The 18,210-nt window shown below is 35.6% G+C and overlaps 2 protein-coding genes across 3 annotated transcripts; both read left to right on the top strand.

The window, feature by feature from the left end:
• Window positions 1-2,428: 2,428 nt before the first annotated feature.
• LOC106876293 (uncharacterized) lies at window positions 2,429-7,651 on the top strand. Its single transcript, XM_014924789.3, has 4 exons — window positions 2,429-2,634; window positions 3,878-4,090; window positions 4,365-4,448; window positions 7,086-7,651. Exons 1-4 carry the CDS (start codon window positions 2,544-2,546, stop codon window positions 7,409-7,411), a joined length of 714 nt encoding a protein of 237 aa, XP_014780275.1. The 5' UTR covers window positions 2,429-2,543; the 3' UTR covers window positions 7,412-7,651.
• Window positions 7,644-16,707, top strand: LOC106876294 (uncharacterized). Of its 2 annotated transcripts, none has more exons than XM_089361456.1 (4): window positions 7,644-8,629; window positions 10,598-10,816; window positions 12,347-12,430; window positions 16,115-16,707. In XM_089361456.1, the coding sequence occupies exons 1-4, from the start codon at window positions 8,500-8,502 to the stop codon at window positions 16,339-16,341; spliced, it is 660 nt and encodes a 219-aa protein (XP_089217582.1). In that variant the 5' UTR covers window positions 7,644-8,499; the 3' UTR covers window positions 16,342-16,707. The 2 variants fall into 2 exon arrangements, with proteins under 2 accessions (XP_089217582.1, XP_089217583.1); XM_089361457.1 differs by having other exon boundaries at window positions 7,816-8,629; window positions 16,118-16,707.
• Window positions 16,708-18,210: the final 1,503 nt, after the last annotated feature.

Raw genomic sequence — 18,210 nt, 5'->3', positions numbered from 1 at the left:
AACATACAGCTCGTACATGCCTGTGTATGTGTGAATGCGAGTGTGTATGTGTGTGTATTTATGTATACTAGCGGGACCCACGGATTTTCCACGAACCGATTAATAGAATGCTGCGTAAAGAATAAGCTGTTTTTACATACATGTGTTGTATAAAAATAATGCATTTAAGAAAGGTGTAATGAAAATCTCTAGATATATAATAGAATGAGATATTTAGGCAGCAAATACTAAAATTGCGTATATTTTGTACAGTTCTATTTACAAATACATAAAGTTTAGCAATTAATTGTATCCTTTTTTAACATACATTACTCAGTGACTGGGAAAATAAACAACACATAGAGATACTTGGGAGTGTTCATCATGTATACAAAGATTGCCAGTGTCAATCAGTACGTACTACTACACCTCTCAGCATGGAGCCATGCCAGTTTCCTCCGATATGAATACAGAAAACAATAGGCCTATACATGTACAAAACTGTATAATACATTTCATATATAGATAGTTTCCTCTTTTGAAAGATATTCATTTAATACATTTAATATGGGATCTTGGGCAAGTGTCTTCTACTATAGCCTCGGGCCGACCAAAGCCTTGTGAGTGGATTTGGTAGACGGAAACTGAAAGAAGCCCGTCGTATATATGTTTATATATATATGTGTGTGTGTGTGTGTGCGTGTGTCTGTCCCCGTAGCATTGCTTGACAACCGATGCTGGCGTGCTTATGTCCCCGTCACTTAGTGGTTCGGCAAAAAGAGACCGCTATAATAAGCACTGGGCTTACAAAGAATAAGTCCCGGGGTTGATTTGCTCGACTAAAAGCGGTGCTGCAGCATGGCCGCAGTCAAATGACTGAAACAAGTAAAAGAGTAAAGAAAGTATATATATAAAAACCAAGGACACATACTTAATGCAATCAAGTATCTACAGAATTTCTGAAAATACGACACCCCTTCAAGTCAGTACCTCTCAGCAGACAATGTTCTTAGTAACAGTTCGCCCTCTTCTCCTACGTTGTCTGTCTGTCTGTCTCCATCACCTTAACCCTTACATCTGAAAGTTTGCGGGCTCTAGAGTATACCACATACAACTGCCTGTGACTGAACACTGGCTGAGGTAAGAACAATCTCCCACCTTCTCAAATGTCTGCCTCTGTGACTTGTTAATAGTCATGGCATATGACAAACGAACAGGAGACTGGGTTCTCCTCAAGGTGAATTGCATGTAAAGGTCGCTTGGAGCCAGCTTTATTCTGGGTATGAGGCCACGTCTGCCAATTAGTGAGCCGCTAATCAAGGAAGCCTCGACTGAATGTTGATGTATAGCCACTACTTCCAGTCTTGTGATATTCTGGGTAGAAATTTTACGAAGAAATATTGCTATTGAGCCGGATTTTACACTCAGTTTATGAGGAGGCACTCCTGATGGTGTCAAAGAGTTTAGAAATTCAAGTAGATAGCGCTCAGCCTCAGCAGAATCATCTGTCAAAACTTTATCTGTACTATAATAGGTGCAGCAGTCACATGGAAGTTGTCTCAAAACTTCTCAATTGACCAGGAGGCAGTCTGAGTTCTTTGGTGAAAGAATTACTCTGCTTCTTCCGTTTTCTTCAGATGTATTGTTGAAGGTATCACTCACCAGAGAGCCGTCAAAGCATGAAATTTGAGGCACTTCTATGTCATCAACAGCAAGATTAAGATCTTGTGGAGCTGCATATGTTCCATTGCCAAGATGCAAGAACGATGCTGCATTTTCCCTTTGATCTGCTGTTGTCCTGATATTTTGGCTTAATCTGTATCGGATGAAATTCAGCCACAGAGGAGAATTTTTAATACAGATTTAAATAATTGCCTCACGAGTTCCTCTTGACAATATGGTCAGGACTTGCACACACACACACACACACACACACACACACACACATATACATATACAACGGGCTTCTTCCAGTTTCCATCTACCAAATCTACTCACAAAGCTTTGGTCGACCCGAGGCTATAGTAGAGGCTGCCACATATTCCTGAACCCAGGACCATGTGGTTGGTAAGCAAGCTACTTATCACACAGCCACTCCTGCGCCTATAATTAATTGTTAATTCAGAGGCTTATTAAATCTGAGGCTTCAAAGAAAAATGGTTTCATTGTTGCAAGCGTGATGTTTGTAAAGACAATTAACATTTAGCCCAAAAGAGCGATGGCGTGAAATATTGTATATAAATGAACTATTTGTAAAACGATTCCTGAAACGCGAACGTCCAGACAAAAGAATCCTTCATTCTTAAGAGTTTGAAGTATGCTTTGTTGATGTAATGACTTAAATAGTTTTCTGTTTTATCTAACTAAGAATAAATGTCCCTTTATCTTTCATTTGTTTTCAATATCATATCAATAAAATGAATTGTACACGAATCACATTAAACACTATAAATATAGAACGGAGCGTATTCTTGTTACGCATTTGTCTATCATCTGTCGCTGTAAAACTTCTTCCTCACTAGCGATTCTGTTTCGAATTTTGAGAAGACGAAATCAAAAGCACAATGAATATGATAACCGTAATCTTCTACTTAGCTGTAATGGTATGTCTGGGTAATGGTGCTGCCATACAATTGGAACCAAAGATAAGTAAAGGTTAGTGGTAATCTATTTCTACACAATATACCCGCACATCCGTCCGTCCATCCATGCATCCATCTTCGCTGTTCTCTATGTTTAAATATTTCCATCTAGTATTAAGCAGTGAGCTCTTTTCACTAAACGTTCTGCGCAAAATATCAACTGTGTCGGTGAAATTTTTACCGGACGCTTTTTTGGCCGGGAGGGCAATATGACGTTATTATACTTCTTCTGCTCTGCTGTCCCTAGCTTTCTTAAAACTAGACACGTTTTCGTATCGTCCGTCCAATCCTGACATTCTTTTTCAAAATTTTGTTGGAATCTTCGAAAGTAAGCCGCGAAGGTTACTCCTTCCTCAAAGTCATATTTGAATTTGATTATGAAATTTGCCACACGGCCAAGTGAAGATGTATTCATCAGTTGTAACATTTGTTGCTGCAATACTTGTTGTTGTTCTCGTTGTTCCTTGAGTTGTTGTTGTTGATGTTTTTACAATTTAAGCAGCTAACAAGTCTTCCATATTTTAACGATTTTCGTATGTTTGCACAAGATTTTTACACAAGAATTTTACACGAGATTTTTGCACAAGATTTTTTATCGTGGTATTTAATTTTCCACGTGAATTATTTTAAACTCTCGATGTGAATGCTTCTTTTTTCACTCCGCGTAAATTTGTTTTTCCTCGTCGCCACTGTTGTAAAGCGGTCTTTTGCTACTGCTGTATCTGTCTTTTGACGACTGTTGTCACTCTGACAGATATTGCTATATTCCGAAGACGTCGAAAGAAGGATCTATCTGGCACTGTACGACCCCTAGTCGTACTGTGATACTGTCCTGAAAAGGATACAGCGTTATGACGTACACTCAGTATTACGGCATGATTACTACATCAGCACAGATCGACTATCAGCACATTCTACACGTAATCTCGACCTTCTAACCATCTCGTGTCGACTGGCTATTTATAATGGCTGGTTACTACCACTTTTTATCGAGGGTGTGTGCTGTTTCATTATACAACAATATATATATGAACATGTATAAATATGCGTGCATATATATATGGGCAAACGCAAATATAGATACATTATACATGCATACACCCTACTCCACATGTGTATATACTTGTCTCTTTACTCGATGAAATGTCTTCACACATATATGAATACATGTGTCCTATCGCAATACGCATGCTTCCATCGAATGATATATCGCCATACTTGAATAGTTAATTCTCTTTTCTATATTAAATTTACAGGTACTAGTACTTTTGAAAGAGCTCTTTTACAGAAACTGATGGAACAACTTATGGCTGATCGAATGGCCGAGCGTAATGGTATGCAACTTCAGAATGAAATACTGGTCAATGAAGTTGATGAAAATCGTGAGTTGCAAGATCTTAAAAGTATGAAATGTTCTTGGAACCAGAATATAGGGGAATGCTGTGTTAGTCTGTTTAGCCTCCCTAAGCGTAAGTATTGTTCGTTTATTTTCCCCTTGTTAATATATTGAAATACCTAAATTAAGTGTGAATTTGAACGATAAAGTATACCTGTTTTCTAATGTAAGTCTCAAGAGACAGAATGACTAAAATCTCACGGCAAATTGCCAAAGTTGATAGATCGTTGGACGGAATACCTCGCGAGGTTTGTTTCCCCTCTCTGAGATGAAATAAATAAATAAATAAATAGATAAATAAATAAGTAAAGGGAGTAATTAAGGGAATAATTATTTTCTTTTTTCAGTTTGTATTCGAATGGGAGTTTTCAACGACGAAATGCAATTCTCCTTAAGAGCAGGTAGTTCTGAGATTGTGAAGAAAATTTACCGTGAGTATATTACATGTATTAATAGCATACATACATACGTACATACATACATACATACATGCATACATACATACATGTTAGTAAATGCATACAGGAGAATCTAGATAAACAGGGACTTTCAGAAAGAGAAATCGACCGGCTGATTCGTACATTACAAGTTCAATCTGTGAGTGGAACAATAAAAATAAGCAAGACTTTTTCAAGTTACATATATATATATATATATATATATATATATATATATATATATATATATATACAATATAAAATATATAGTTTTAGGGAAAATAACCAAGAACTCATCGATGAAAATCCACTATCACATATAGAAAAATTAAAATTAAAATTAAATTATGTGTGATAGTGGATTTTCATCGATGAGTTCTTGAAACTTGGTTATTTTCCCTAAAACTATATATTTTATATATATTTTATCTATAAAGCTCAATTTAATTTTAATTTTTTATAAATTGATTTTAATTGAGTTTTTACTTGTAATTTTGGATTTTGTCCCTAATATATATATATATATATATATATATATATATATATATACATTATTTAAATTTGACGGATATTTATCCTCATCTTGTTGTTGTTAACAACAAACAAGATGAGGAGAAATATCCGTGAAATGTAAATAATGTACATAATTCTTCATCTCTTAAATATAGAACTGTAATATATATATATATATATATATACACACACACACACACACACACATATATATATATATATATATATATATATATATATATATATATATATACATATATATATATATATATATATATATATATATATATATATATATATATATATATATATGTATATATATATATATATATATATATATATATATATATATATACACACAAACACGCGCGCGTAGACACACCCACGCGTATATATATATATATATATATATAAGTCAGTAAATAGTGGGGTTGTGTTAACCGCACGTGGAGAAATAATAGGAAAATGAAAAAAAGCCAGAATGCTGAACTGAAAGCATATTTTGATAAAGATTTTTTCTAACCGGTTTTCATTGCGAAGAAGCAAATTATCAAGAAGAAGGAGAATGAAAATGTTTTTTTACAAAGAAGTACAAAATGAAGAAAATAATATATAAAACAATAATATATAAAAAAATAAATATACCCATACATTATATTGTCTTTGAGCTTTTGTAGTTCAATAGTAGTTCATGTATAAATTGGTAGGAAAAATAAGGATGCATGAGAGTTGAGAGTTTTGTTAGGTCTAAAAAAAGGGTTAAAAGTTTGTGTTAAGCAGGAAATGTGGTTTCAAAACAGGAAGTGTGTGTAAGGGGAGACAAGTGTTTTAAGTTGGAGTTATGAACTCTTTTTTTCTTTTTTCAACAGGAAGTTTGTGTCTGTTCATAGAGAAATAAGGTCACTGAGGGGTGTGTGTGTTAAGAAATGGTTGGAATTTCTCTATGAAAAGATTCTCCTTGTTGAATCTTTCTTGTGTGGAGATTCTGTCTTTACATTGATAGAAAGGGAATATAATGAATTTAGGGTTTTTGTTTCTGGCGCAAGAGTCTATGTGGCCACTGAGTGGAATTTGGCGGTATTGAGGGAGGTTTATTTGTTCCTTATGGACAGCTACTCTTCTACGTAATGGGAGGCTCGTCTGTCCGATATAGAAGTTTTGGCAACCTGCGCAAGTAAGGACATAAATGAGGTTATCCGAGGAACAAGAGAAATTGGTTTTAATTTTAAACTTTGTTCCTCGTTTGAAGGTAAATTCAGAGCCTTCAAGTAGGTAGGGGCAGGTGCCACAATTAGGGCGTGCACATTTTTTAACTGATGGGGGTGGAAGTGGTGTATGTAGTTTGGAATTGGTTAATAATGTTTTCAAAGATTTGTGTTGCCTTTTGCATTTAAGGACTTTGTGTGTATTAATGATATTGTTCATTTTCGGGTCTGTGGTGAGTAAGCGGAGGTTTTGTTTAATTGTGGTGAATGCTTCGATGTTTTGGGGGTTATGGGTGGAGATGTATGGAAGTATTTTGTGGTTGGGTGTGTTATTATGTTGGTTGGTTTTTAGTGTGTTTTTGTCAAGTTCCTTGGCACGTTTTATTCCAAGATCTATGAGTGTGGAGGGATATTGGCGTTGTAACAGTGTTTTTTTTGAGATCTTGTAAGCGTATTTCTCGAGTGGTTGGGTCAGAGACAATGGTGCAAATTCTTTTAGCTAAATTATAGGGGATATTTATCTTGGTGTGTTTTGGGTGGCTTGAGCTAAAAAGGAGGTATTGTTGTGAGTCTGTAGGTTTGTGGTAGATGTCGGTTGTGATTTGGTTATTAGGTATTTTTATAATTAAGAGATCAAGAAAAGGGAGATGATGTTTGCTGAATTCCATAGTGAATTGAATGTTGGGATGTATGTTATTAAGTATGGATTTGAATTCTAGAAGTTTTTCATAGGGTTCATTCCATATGATGAAACAATCATCCAAATATCTTTTCCAGTTATCCATTAAGAAAGATGTGGAAAAGGTGTCCAGATTTCTGGCGTGAGGTTTCATATAGTGTTAATTCAAAAAAAAAAAAATAATAATATATATATATAGCAGTTTCTCTGTTATTGCGCTTTTTATATTTACAGGAGGACCATTTACCAGAACTTTCAGTTTTAATGTTGGAATTGCTGAAATCTCATTTACATTGGCAGTGGAGAATGTAAGCACCGAAAATTTCAAAGCATGCTTCCGTATAAAATACGGAGTAATATTCTTTCGTTTCTCAAATAATCTCGGTTGTATCAACAAACATTTTCTGGCCAATGAAATTAGCCCGCTGAAAAGTATAGAAGATTGGAATCCAAGTGATGAAACTTCTTTTGGTACACAAGATTTTGAAATTGACAAGCCTAACAGAGTTGAGTCCCTTGGCGAAGTAGACGTAAACGAAAAATCGCAAAATTGGCCGTGAGAATCACCCGAGAAGCAGAGAATGAATTGAAAGATAGTAGTTACGTTCGTTTGTATACGCTTTGAAATAAAAATATGAAAAGCTTAATAGGAAATAATAGTAAAATCATTATCTAGATATCGAACAATAAATATTGCTAAAAAATAAACAAACAAAAAAAAAACGAGGTAAATTTAGTTAATGACACCTGTGACTTTTTGGAAACCAATTTGTCTGTAATAAATATTTCATTAATTTATATTCTCTCGGGTTATTCTCCATTTAATTTTCATTTCATTCTATAATTTATTTTCTGTTCTGTGTTGTAAGAGAAATATCTCAACAAATATAATGCAAAATTCAGACATTGTTTATTTACTAATAGAATTGGATAAAACAATAACATAGGCACAGGAGTGGCTGTGTGGTAAGTAGCTTTCTTACCAACTACACGGGTCCGGGTTCAGCCCCACTGCGTGGCACCTTAGGCAAGTGTCTTCTGCTATAGCCTCGGGCCGACCAAAGCCTTGTGATTGGATTATATTTAAGTGGAATTTAATCATCAATGTGGTGGGGAAATGCGCAGTTGTACGTTACTGCTGTATGTTTCCTTCGTCTTACCTAGTTGAATCTAGTTTCAACCGTGTAACTAACTTACTGTGAAAAGCCTGTAACCAACTCGACATTGTAGAAAGAGATGTTCTTCAATTATCATTGAGAACGTTGGAGCCGAATGTTGCTAGACTAGCTGAGTAGCATTAACCACAAGGTTTGCATTAAATAAAATAGCACTAAATTACAATCTTCTTTTAATAAATACATTCCTATATATTTATGACTGATTTTACAAGTGAATATTCATTTTCCACGGAATTTAGCGTTTATTTCTTCAGGAAATATTATAACTACACATTGGAAACCTATCCTAAACTTGAATATATTAAATAATTTCTAAAGGTCGCTCCTGTCTATGCTGCTTTCCTTTAATTGCCTTATCTATGAAGCAACTTATATCCTGGTCTTGGTCAATCTCGTAAATGCAGACAATTCCGTCCAGATGTTCCATATCCATCTGTTTTCTGCCGCAGCTTCTTTCACGTTAGCGAAAGATGTCGAATTTTGGGCAGAGAAAAGAAATTGAAGCCACGATTATAAAAATGAATGTAGTCTTCTTCTTGGTCCTGGTGTTTGGTCTAGGGACATGTGCTGTGGTGAAAACGGAGCCAAAGATAAACGAAGGTAAGCACGGTTTCAATTCAATACAATATAGATTTTATACACTATATATACACACACACGCACACACGCACCTACACTCACGCAGACGCGCACGCGCACACGCACACACAAATGTATTCATATGCGTGTGTATACACACAGACACACATACACACAGACACAAACACACACACATACATACATATACGCGCAGGCGTGGATTTGTTGTAAGATGCTTGCTTCCCAACCACATAGTTCCGGGTTCAGTCCCACTGTGTGGCAACATGGGCGTGTGTTTTCTACTATATCCTGGAGCCGAACATGGCCTGATGAGTTGATTTTATAGACGGAAACTAAAAGAAGCTTGTATATATTTTTGTATTCTTGTCGTATATATCTATGTGTGTGAGTCGTTTTATGTTTCCAAGATGGCCAATGTCGATATTGATGAACGCTCTGGCAGACCTCAAACTAGCAGAAGTGAGAAAATCATGTTTATTTTTAGATTTCTTGTCAATAGAGAAAGAGCAAATGTCTCGCCTAGATTTAATGTCCGTCATTAGAATTTCAACATTCTGAGAGTAGTGATGCATGGTTGTGTGCAAGTATTTGGAGTTAAAGCATGTGTAGATCTGTACGTTTTGTATTATGTACATATATTAGGGGTGTAGGGGTCTCTGGTCAGAGATAGTATCTTTGTAGTCTAGAACTAGAGGAGGGTGGAGGGCACATTGGTTCTCGACCATCTCCTAAATCTCTCACGTCTGGCTCCTCGAGCCAAACCCGAGGCAACAGTCTCAGCATACCGGCTAAAAAACGTGAGGGGTGGTGTGAACACTGCACGACTGAGCAAAGGACCTTCTTTTTGTGGGTCGCCAACTAGAGCGGAGGAATTACATGCAAAACTTAACAGCCACGTGTTCTTGACCGGGGTGAGCCACTTACTTGCAGGAAGTCGGCGGTATTCATGCCCGGAGAGGGATGAGCTCCGTCGGGCCGTATTGTCTACATGATACCAACCAGTTTGGAATCCATACCGATTCGGCCGTTGCCCGGGTCTCCAAGGGCCGCTTCTCGTTGCGCACCAGGATGGAAATGTCTCGTATGCGAGACATTTCCATCCTGGAAATAAGAGAAGAAACGCGATAAAGCTAAGAAGGTGGCATATACAAAACGTGCAAGGTTAAAAAACGGAAAACGGGATGTATAATTTAATGTAACATATATTTATATACACTGTTGTACGTACAAAAATGTGCATTTGTACCTATATGCTACATTTTTATACGTACGTGTGTATGTATGAATCTATGTACGTATGTATGTCTGAATATATCTGTCTGTCTTTAAGTATGCATACTAGCATGCGTGTATAAGTATGGAAGTATGCACGTACAAAATGTGCATTTGTATGTACATGCCACACTTTTGTATATATGTGTGTATGTATAAATATATGTATTTAAGTATATCTGCATATATGTCTGTCTGTCTCTAAGTATGTTAGTATGCATGTATATGTGTCAGTATGTAAGTATACAATTCTATTAGTATCATTATCAGCATATTCATACGTTAACATTTCTATTCATTGGAAGATAGACAAGTATCTTCTTAGCTAATTACCTTCCTAGTAATATGTAACTAACTAATGCAAATTGACAAACTGACTTTATCTATATATCTTCCTAGACGTTTACCTAAATATTTACTGCACTGTTTACCTACATATCAAGCCCTTTTACTGCTGAAATCAGATAAATATACTCAAAATTTCGTCACCCTTAACTGTGAAAAGCAGTTTTATATAACAAGCTAACTTTGTTGGGAATGTCATATTTAAAACAATGTTTGATTGAGATATGTGAAGTTTACTGAGGTAAAGTGATTGAAAATGATACCAGTTCTATTTTTAAATAGATATTTAATTTTGATACCGGAATAACCATAAAATTTAACTCAGTACTTTATTTCACACTATATTTACAGATGAGATAGTTGCTGCTGCAACTATCTTGAATGAAATTACAGAAGAGCACCAAGTTAGTGGAGAGGTCGAAAATTCTGTGTTGGATATCGAGTCGCAAGATGAAAAACTGAGCACTGATGTATTCAAAAATGGTGATGTGAAGAACAATGAGATAATGAGATGTCATTGGAGAGCAATTTTAGGAAACTGCACCCTATCCGCTCCCCATATTGCGCCTTGTATGTATTATTTTTATTTGCAGTTTATACTTATTTTTTGAATATTAAAATGAATGCTGTTTGTTGTGGGAACTACATCGCAAATACGAAGTAATAAGGACTTTCTTTGTGAATAGCAGAAATACAAAAATTACAGCCCGTACTCTTCTCAATAAGTAGCCTTTTCAAAAAGGAAAAAAAAAAGAACAGTTACCAGAAAATGTATGTATATATGTATGTATATATGTATGTGCACAAACGCCTTTATAGTCGAGGAAATCGACCCCCAGAGCTTATTCTTTGTAAGCCTAGTACTTATTCTATCGGTCTCTTTTTGCCGAACCGCTAAGTTACGGGGACGTAAACACACCAGCATCGGTTGTCAAGCGATGCTGGGGGGACAAACAGACACACAAACACACGCACATACATATATGTAGTAGGCTATAGTAGAAAACACTTGCCCAAGATGCCACGCAGTGGGACTGAACCCGGGACCATGTGGTTGGTAAGCAAGCTACTTACCACACAGCCACTCCTGCGCCTAAAAACATTAAAGAAGTTTCTCTTTCATGGGCCCCAGGACAGTACTTGAACCCTGATGTAGGTGTTCAGCACATCTTGTGTGTCTTGATACCTGCACCTTTACCCACTAGACTACCGGGTTCTCCCATATGGGCAACTCTTTTAGAAAGTTTCTCTGTTCCGTGGTATTTTGAGTGAAAATTTTTAAAATCGTCCATGTAGAGATTTATTGTTTGCCCTTAACATCTATAACCCATGGTGGTTTTATTTAACAAATTTATCATTGGGATTAGAACAAAGCAGAAAAGTAGGGAAAATCACTCTTCTAATGGGTGAGCTGGCAGAAACGTTAGCACGCCGGGCGAAATGCTTAGCAGTATTTCGTCTGCCGTCACGTTCTGAGTTCAAATTCCGCCGAGGTCGACTTTGCCTTTCATCCATTCGGGGTCGATTAAATAAGTACCAGTTACGCACTGGGATCAATGTAATCGACTTAATCCGTTTGTCTGTCCTTGTTTAGCCCCTTGTGGGCAACACAGAAATAATAATAATAATAATTATTATTATTAGTCGACTTCACCTTCCATCGTTTTCAGGGACGATAAAATATGTTCCTGGTAAGTTTTTTGGTCGATATAATCAACCTGCTCCCTCTATTGAAAAATGCTGGCCTTATGCCAACATTTGAGACCATTAAAAAGTCACTTATTAAAACCTGATAGGCAGCGAGTTTTGCCTTGGAGAATTGTGACAAAATAAAGTCTCGAATTAAAAATGGAAGTCGTTAAGTCACGTGGATAAAGGAAACATTAAAAAAAATCATCCGTTTGCTTCTGGTTGAGGAGACAGAACAAGTCGAAAGAGCTGCGTCCCAGAATACTTTGTGCCCATGTCATCGTAAATGGGGGAAGTTATTCTCCTATGACGTACACTATAACGACAAGCATATTTTGCATCTGAGACTGCAGATATATATTATGAATGAATATGCAAATAATCACAAATATATTAATTTTATTTTTTCAGTCAGTGTTTATATGAGACTTGTCAAATATGGAATGGACGTTTCCGTGATGTATCATCATCGGAAAATTGATAGCATACATATGGGTGAGTAATCTATTTTTATTTTATTGATAGAGGTAACTGTCTATAAAAAAAAATAGGCAGAGTAGGGGTAGACTTAAATCATGATTTTAATTAACAATTAAAGGAGAAAGACACTAAGAAAATTAAGATGCTGACGCAGGGAAAATATTGTTAGGAGCACGATGGGGGAACGTTTATAAACAATATTATTATGTTACTTAAATTTATATAATAAATCAAGGGTAGGACAAAGAACACAAGCGAAAACTCAACAAAACACAACATGTGGAAAGATAGACGATAACATAGCAAACGGTAAACAGGACAAAAGCTAAATGAATGGACAATTCTCAACCGATTTCCTTTTCAGCCAATGATATATGTGTTATGGCATATTATGTATGTATGTATGTATGTATGTATGTATGTATGTATGTATGTATGTATGTATGCATGTATGTGTGTATGTATGTATGTATATTATTATTATTATTATTATTATTATTATTATTATTATTATTATTGTTCAGTAGTTTTATTTTTATAACGTGCTTTCACTTCACTACCGAACGCAGCTCTGTGCGCCTTGGGTATGTGCTGTGGTTTGCTGTGGTGCTCTTATGTTTACTATATTGAAAGTGTTTTGCGTAGAATGTGTGCAGTACCCAGTAGTGCAATTTTCTGTATGTTATATATATTTGTAAGTCCTGGTATTTTTGTTATGTATTTGTCTGAATATTTTTTTATTATACCTAAGGCACCTACTATGATAGGAATTGTTTCTGTTTTTAGACTCCACATTCGAGTTATCTCTATTTCCAGGTCTTTGTATTTTGAAAGTTTATTCCATTTCTTTTAGAGAAACGTTGTCATCTGCTGGTATTGATACATCAATTAGAAAGCATTTCTTTTCCTCATCATCTTTGACAACTATATCTGGTCTATTTGCCTGAATTTCTCTATCTGTGTGTATTGGCATATCCCAGAGTATGGTTGCTTTCTCGTTTTCTGTGACCTTTTCTGGCGTGTGTTTATACCATCTTTTTTCTGTTGTTATTCCATAGTGTTGGCATAGCTTCCAGTGTATATAGGTCCCAGCTCTGTCGTGTCTGTGAATATATTCCTTCTTAGCCAGGACTGGGCAGCCAGAGATAATATGATTTATTGTTTCTTGTCGATCTCCACATATTCTACAGTTACTTGTTATATTTCTTTTCATTATGTGTTTTTGGTAATTTCTGGTGGGGAGGCTCTGGTCTTGTGCAGCAATTAAAAATCCTTCAGTCTCTGCTTTGAGTCCTGAGCTTCTCAGCCATTGCTGGGATTTTTCTCTGTCTATTTCTTTCGTATTTAGTTTAGCCCAGTATTTACCATGTAGGGGCTTTTCTTGCCATCGTTTTATCATGGTCCGTTGCTGTTCTAGTTTTAGTTTGGATTTCATTTGTTTTATAGCTTTTGTTGTTTCTTCTTCTTCTTCTTCTTCTTCTTCTTCTTCTTCTTCTTCTTCTTCTTCTTCTTCTTCTTCTTCTTCTTCTTCTTCTTCTTCTTCTTCTTCTTCTTCTTCTTCTTCTTCTTCTTCTTCTTCTAGTTCTTCTGCTGTTGGTGCTGCAGTAATGTCTATTTTATTTTTACCCAGTTCTTGGTAGAGTTTTTTGGGGTTGGATTTGAACTGTTTGTTTTGTTCAAAGAAACGTTGGCGTTTCTCATACCGGCGGATCCTCTGTGCTTTGGCAAGGATGTCTTGCTTTAGTTTTTCTTTTGCCTCAGGTAAGTCTTTTTTCTGTAATGCTGTATTTGTACAGTATTTTTGTTTTCTTCTTGTTACTTAGTAGTGTTGATTGTTTACTAATTTCGTTGAGAATCGATAAATCTTTTCTCTTTTTTTTAATTTTGTTCTGGATGTTATTTATCCACAAGGTCCGTTTGGATGGTAGAACTCCTGTTCGGATGGGTTTGAGTGAGTATCCTGCTTCTTTTGTGGCTGCAGTGGCTGCCGCATATATTATGTCATTTAGCTCAGTGATATTGCCTGTTGTTTCTGTGGTTGTTAGTTCCGTGACGGCCAGGTTTAAGCTATTTATTATTGATGTTGTTTTATTGTCTATTTTGATTTTTGGGAGATATAATCTGTGGTCCATTCTAAGATCTGTGGTTTTCAGTTCTTTGGTTATTTTCATTTTCATAGTATCGTAATTATTAGGTTTCCCTTCGTTATTTCCAGGCTTTATATTTGTTTTGCCTTCCTTTTCATTCATATGTTTGTCTGTGGTGTTCTGGTTTGGTGCTTTTTGTACACTATTATACATCTCTACGGTCTGGGTTTGTTGTTTTTTGTTTACTTCGTTTTTGCCGGAAATGTCACGTTTGTCCTCGTGTTTTGCTATCTCAGTGTTTATATTATTATTTGGCATTGCTGTGTGACTACTATCTAGATTTTCCTGATGTATTTTTCCTTTCAATTGTTCTATTTCTATTTCTGATATTTTTTTTGCTTTTAGAATATATCTTCTTATGTTAGCTAGTTTGTTAGGGTTCATTGTTTTATCGAGGTCTATATTTACATTATTTTTCTTCCATATTTTATATGTATGTGTTGTTGCGTTTTCGTTTTTTGGGTAGAGCATTGCTGTGAAATAGGCGTATAGTATCGAAATGTGTTCCTCACGTGTCCATTTATGCCGTTTTGGTTTTGTTTGCGGGACATGAGGAACAACGTCCGGTCCTTTATTTTGACGGTCATCGTTTTCGTAGGGTATCGGTTCGTTTATTTCTGTTGTCAGATTGTTTTGCACGTTCAGATCTTCGTATTTTTTTCGTAACAAGCTTACAGTACGCACTTCTCGGCTGTTATTCTTGGGTGTAATAATACCGGTGTTATTTAATCTGTTTGTAATTTTTTTGTACATGGTGTTTTGAGGTTCGAAGATGGTTTGATTTTGATGTAACACGTGTGTTTACGATCGCTGTGCGGGTAGTGGAGGTATCAAGTTAAAATACATCATTATATTTGGAAAACTTACTCGGATATAATCCAACCCTTTGTCAGCTATTTTTTGGCTGAATGCGATGTCTTTATTTCCGATGTTTTTGGATAAGTTTCGGAGCAGTGATTTATCGTTCTCACATGTTAAACTTCCCCGGTGTTGTTAAACATATATATATATATATATATATATATATATATAGATAATATTACGAAACCGGTATGCTTTTGAATCTCTTTAACAACTCACAATAATAACTTTTATTAGTTCTATTCCTACGCCAGTTCATTTAATTGTATATATCTATCGTTACTTTTCATAAAAAGCCTTTACATTTTTTTTTATTTCCAATGTGCACTTTCGCTTCTTCTTCTTCTTAATTTCCCCTTACATTTTCACGTGTAGTTTCTATTTTGTTTTTGTAACATATTTCTATTATATATATATATATATATATATATATATATATATATATATATATATATATATATATATATATATGTGTGTGTGTGTGTGTGTGTGTGCGTGCGTGTGTGTGTGTGTGTGTGTGTGTTTGTTTGTTTGTTTGTGAGTGTATGTATGTGTGTGAGAGAGAGAGTGTTTGTGAGTACGCACTCACATATTCCCTCTCTCTCATGCATACACACACACGTTCACATATACATATAAATCTTGCAGTGTTCACCTGTGTTTAATTCCCATATTTATACGTATTTTGCAGCAGACAAGAGTAGCAGATATATCTTTTTCAGAATTTTAGGCTCTAGTTATCTACTGAGAGTCGCAGAAAGTAGAAAAAACAAAGGTCAAGTTACTGTATGTTTTCGACTGAGAGTGCAAACTACGTATAATATAGTACTTTTCAATTTCGGTTGTACCAGCAATATTTACAAAGTAACTGGAAGTCAACCCAGTGGTGGGAGTCACCAATTGGAATTTCATTCTTAAAAATTTACTGGAGTTCGAAGTTGATACTGACAAAACTGAGAATGTCGAAAACTTTATTGAAACCAATCAAAATGAAAATTCTCTCACTTGGCACAAAAATGCCTAGAAGCACAAAGTTCTAGAACAACATGAGTAATAATACTTTCATTCGTTTGTAATCAGATAAAGATAAAAAATAATATCACAAAGTTTATTAAATAGTGAAGTATACTGATATCTAGAAACTAATATGTAACAGATTGGTAATATATTATATTGATTAAACAGTAATAGGTAGGAATAGAGAAACAATAGGTAACAAATCGACCATAAAATCACAAGAATATGAGAAACCATTTTTTGCTCAATAAATATTTTATTGATGTATGTTTTGTTTTGTTGTACGTTTGATTTTCTTTTCATTTCATTTTACAATTTATTTTGGGTACCGTAATACAAGGGAAATATCTCAACTATTATGACATAAGACATTATTCCTTTTCTGATGGAATTGGATAAAATATATTTAATACAATAAAATTTTATTTGAGTCAGTACAAACTCACATTTCTTGTATATTAACTGGAATATATAATTATTAAAAAGTTTATAGAGTTGTTTAATGTAATCAAATGCCTAATGTTCTTTGGGCAGACGAGTCGAAAATTGAATTGTTTGGACGAAATTCGCGTAGCCATGTTTGGAGGAAAGATGGTTTTATAACAGGATAATGACCCTAAGCACACGGCGAAGTCTACCAAAAATGGATTGTCAATCACAATATAAAATTATTAGAATGGCCAAGCCAGTCACCTGACTTGAACCCCATTGAGAATTTGTGGCGTTATTTGAAAGTTAAAATTCATTCAAGAGCCCCAATGTGCATTCCAGATTTGAAAAAAATTTGTCAAGAAGAATGGGAAAAAATTCCTAAAGAAACATGCGAGTCATTGATTAAGAGCTACAAGAAGAGATTGGTTGAAGTGGAACTAGATAATGGTTATGCTACGAAGTATTGAATCAGAATTATCAGTTATTTATGTTCTGTACGAATACGTTTTTCACCCCTATATATTTATATTTGTATATAAATTCATTAGTTACTATAGTTTATTAGTTTCTTTTGCATATTCTTAGTTTCTGCATGTTTATGCATTTTAACAGATATATTTACCAAAGTTACATAAAAATATCTTGAAGCACTAAAGAGTAAACTTGCTCAGTGAAGTCACCATAGGCTTCATCCACGGTCTCCAGATGACTCCGGAATCTCCTGCAACTCTTCTGGACGGTCTCCTTGTTTAAGTTGGTGAATGCTGCCATAATCCTTGCCTTCAGTTCATCTTTGGTGCTACAAAGAGTTTTGTTGGTCTTCTGCGCCCCACACATAATAATCAAGTGGGTTACAGTCTGGGTAGTTACGTGGTCAGATGTTAGGGGTGATGTGGTCACAGAAACTGTGACTGGATTCTTCTGCTTGTGTGGCACGGTGCAGAGTCCTGTTGCCAGACATAAAGTCTCCCAGCAGCCATCCACTTGACCCAGGGCAGTACAACCTCCTCCAAGCACTTGATGTAAGTATCCGTGTTGATGTAAGTATCCGTGTTGATGGTGAGACCGTGTGGGAAGATGAATGAGAGACATAACGTCGCCATCACAAGTGATCACTCCAAACACCATGATGTTGACTGGATGTTTGATTTTTATCACTCTCGGTACATGTTTTGGGGACACGGTAAGTCAACGGTGGTTCTGTGTGTTCACCATCTGATCCTGGCAGAAATTTTCCTTGTCTGAGAAAAACCCAAGCATGTTCGGTTGGTGGGAATCCTTGAGTTTGTTCAACAGTTTCGTAGCGCGGTATTTCCTCTTGTCTTTGAAGGCGTGGAA

This window comes from Octopus bimaculoides, chromosome 13 (genome assembly GCF_046866305.1).
Source record: "Octopus bimaculoides isolate indiv1 chromosome 13, ASM4686630v1, whole genome shotgun sequence".
Lineage (NCBI taxonomy): Eukaryota > Metazoa > Mollusca > Cephalopoda > Octopoda > Octopodidae > Octopus > Octopus bimaculoides.
The sequence above is the reverse complement of the archived record's forward strand: the minus strand, read 5'-3'. Positions and strand labels throughout refer to the sequence as shown.